Source organism: Phytophthora parasitica (genome assembly GCF_000247585.1).
Source record: "Phytophthora parasitica INRA-310 unplaced genomic scaffold supercont2.10, whole genome shotgun sequence".
NCBI classification, from domain to species: domain Eukaryota; phylum Oomycota; class Peronosporomycetes; order Peronosporales; family Peronosporaceae; genus Phytophthora; species Phytophthora nicotianae.
Window position 1 is genome coordinate 789815 of NW_008648996.1, and position 1840 is coordinate 791654.

At 51.7% G+C, this 1840-nt stretch overlaps 1 protein-coding gene across 1 annotated transcript in view; it reads right to left on the reverse strand.

The window, feature by feature from the left end:
- The window catches only part of PPTG_06794 (hypothetical protein), a gene marked incomplete at both ends in the record, with an annotated part of 4734 nt that extends 3406 nt beyond the window's left edge, over positions 1–1328 (reverse strand). Inside the window, one exon of the mRNA XM_008900841.1 lies at positions 71–1328. Within this exon, the coding sequence (XP_008899089.1) occupies positions 71–1328 (1258 nt within the window). The remainder of the gene's footprint in view (positions 1–70) is intronic.
- Between the last annotated feature and the right edge of the window lie 512 nt (positions 1329–1840).

Genomic DNA, 1840 nt, shown 5'->3' on the forward strand with positions numbered 1-1840 from the left:
CCGTCGATGACGATGGCATTGTCATCTGCCTGCTCACAAAGTGACCTCCATCCAATTTGGTTCGGCTCACGTGTAAGTAGATTGTAGTTGTGATGGCCCTTCTGGACTAAGTCAACCGTGATGCTTTCTGCGTGCTTGTGAAACTGGGTGTCCAGCCATGTGAGCTGGAATAGCAGCGGAGCTTGTTTGGATTTTTGAACGCCTCGACATATTCTTCCGATAATATAGGTCGTTCCAACGTGTTTGTACTTCTTTTGAGTCATCCACCTTTCACGAGAAGGTGAAAAGACCACGAGGGTGTTTGTGTACAGCTGACACAGTGTCTGACGGTCTGGCACGACTTCCCCGTTGTGTGTTGAAGTGTCATCGCCACCATCAGATTCAGCACCTGAGCCGGCATCAGACTCGTCTTGATCAGACTCCGTTGACCTCCCACGCTGACGCTCTCGACCACGACCACTATCACGGCCCCGACCTCTACCCGGACCTTGACCACGGCCAGCCGGTTCTACCGCCATAGTGCCACGACCTCGTCCTCGTCCTTGGACACCACCTCGACCAGACCCTTCCACTTGTTGTTGAGCATTCACGACAACAGCATCTTGCATAGCCACTCCAGCAGCATCGAGCGATTCAAAACCACTTCTTCCCCCACACCTGTGAGCTTCATCAACACGCACACTATCACGGATAGCGCTTTCTGCACTCCCTCGTTCATCGTCCCCACCAGCGCACACGCTGCCGGCATCTCCACGACGACCTTCTCCTCCACGTAATCCAACGGTATCGTCGCCGTCACAACCAGCACTATCTCCATCACCATAATCTCCGACAGCACCATTACCAACTCCATCGCCTGACCCACGTACACCAGATCCACATACACCATCACCACCGCCACAATATTCACTTAGTCCAGTACCTCCGCTTCCCTCGGACTCAACGCCGTCACGAAACCCAGCGGTCTCGTCGTCACCAATTCCATCTCCTCCGGAACCTACAGCGGCGGCTGCGCTACCACGCCCATGTACAGCTACACTTTTCACGTACTCTGCAACAACACCGCCTTCTCCCAGCACGTAGTCAACGTCCTCTGCGCCTGCAGGGTTTCCGCCTGGGCGAACATACTTGTAACGTGTGTCAAGACTGCGTCGGGGCAGTGGCTTTGCCTTCCAACCAGCACCACGAAGCGCACGCAATGCTTCTTTGAACAACACCACATCTCCGCACCCGCCGCAACGAACAGAGGCAGCATCAGTGCCTACCCGCCGGCGCTTGCTGGCACGGTTTCCAGCGTCGTCCGAATCGTGCTTTTCACTGCACGGCATCTTTTGAAATGAGGGAGTATAGGCTGCAACAATGCGACATATCCCGTAGGGTAGGGTTTCGCAAAATGAATAGTAAAATCAACATAATTGACACATCTGTATCTGCTGGGAGATTGCACAAGGGCTTAGTAAAAACAACATGTTTGCCACAAGCTACGGAGACCGTAGCTACCACATAAAGTCATTTTTAGACCTTGTCAATTCGTTCAGATTTAACAATACGAGACAACGGTACTGCTATTACCATGCAGGAGTTCTGGCATTCGACAAGAATAGCAGGGATCTTGCATTGGTGATCTACCGTTGGTGAAGCACACGCAAGCTGCAAAATGATAGACAGTTTGCCGTCACTGCCTGCCTTGTACACAAAAAAGGGTAGATAAAAATTAGCTGTTTTTTAGCCTACGTTTTACGGTGTATGGGCGTACTGGTCATACCCCCGAGCGAATATTGTCCAATAGTTGATGTCTAAACGCTTACACAAAACCGGGCATTTTGCATCGTTCTACTTG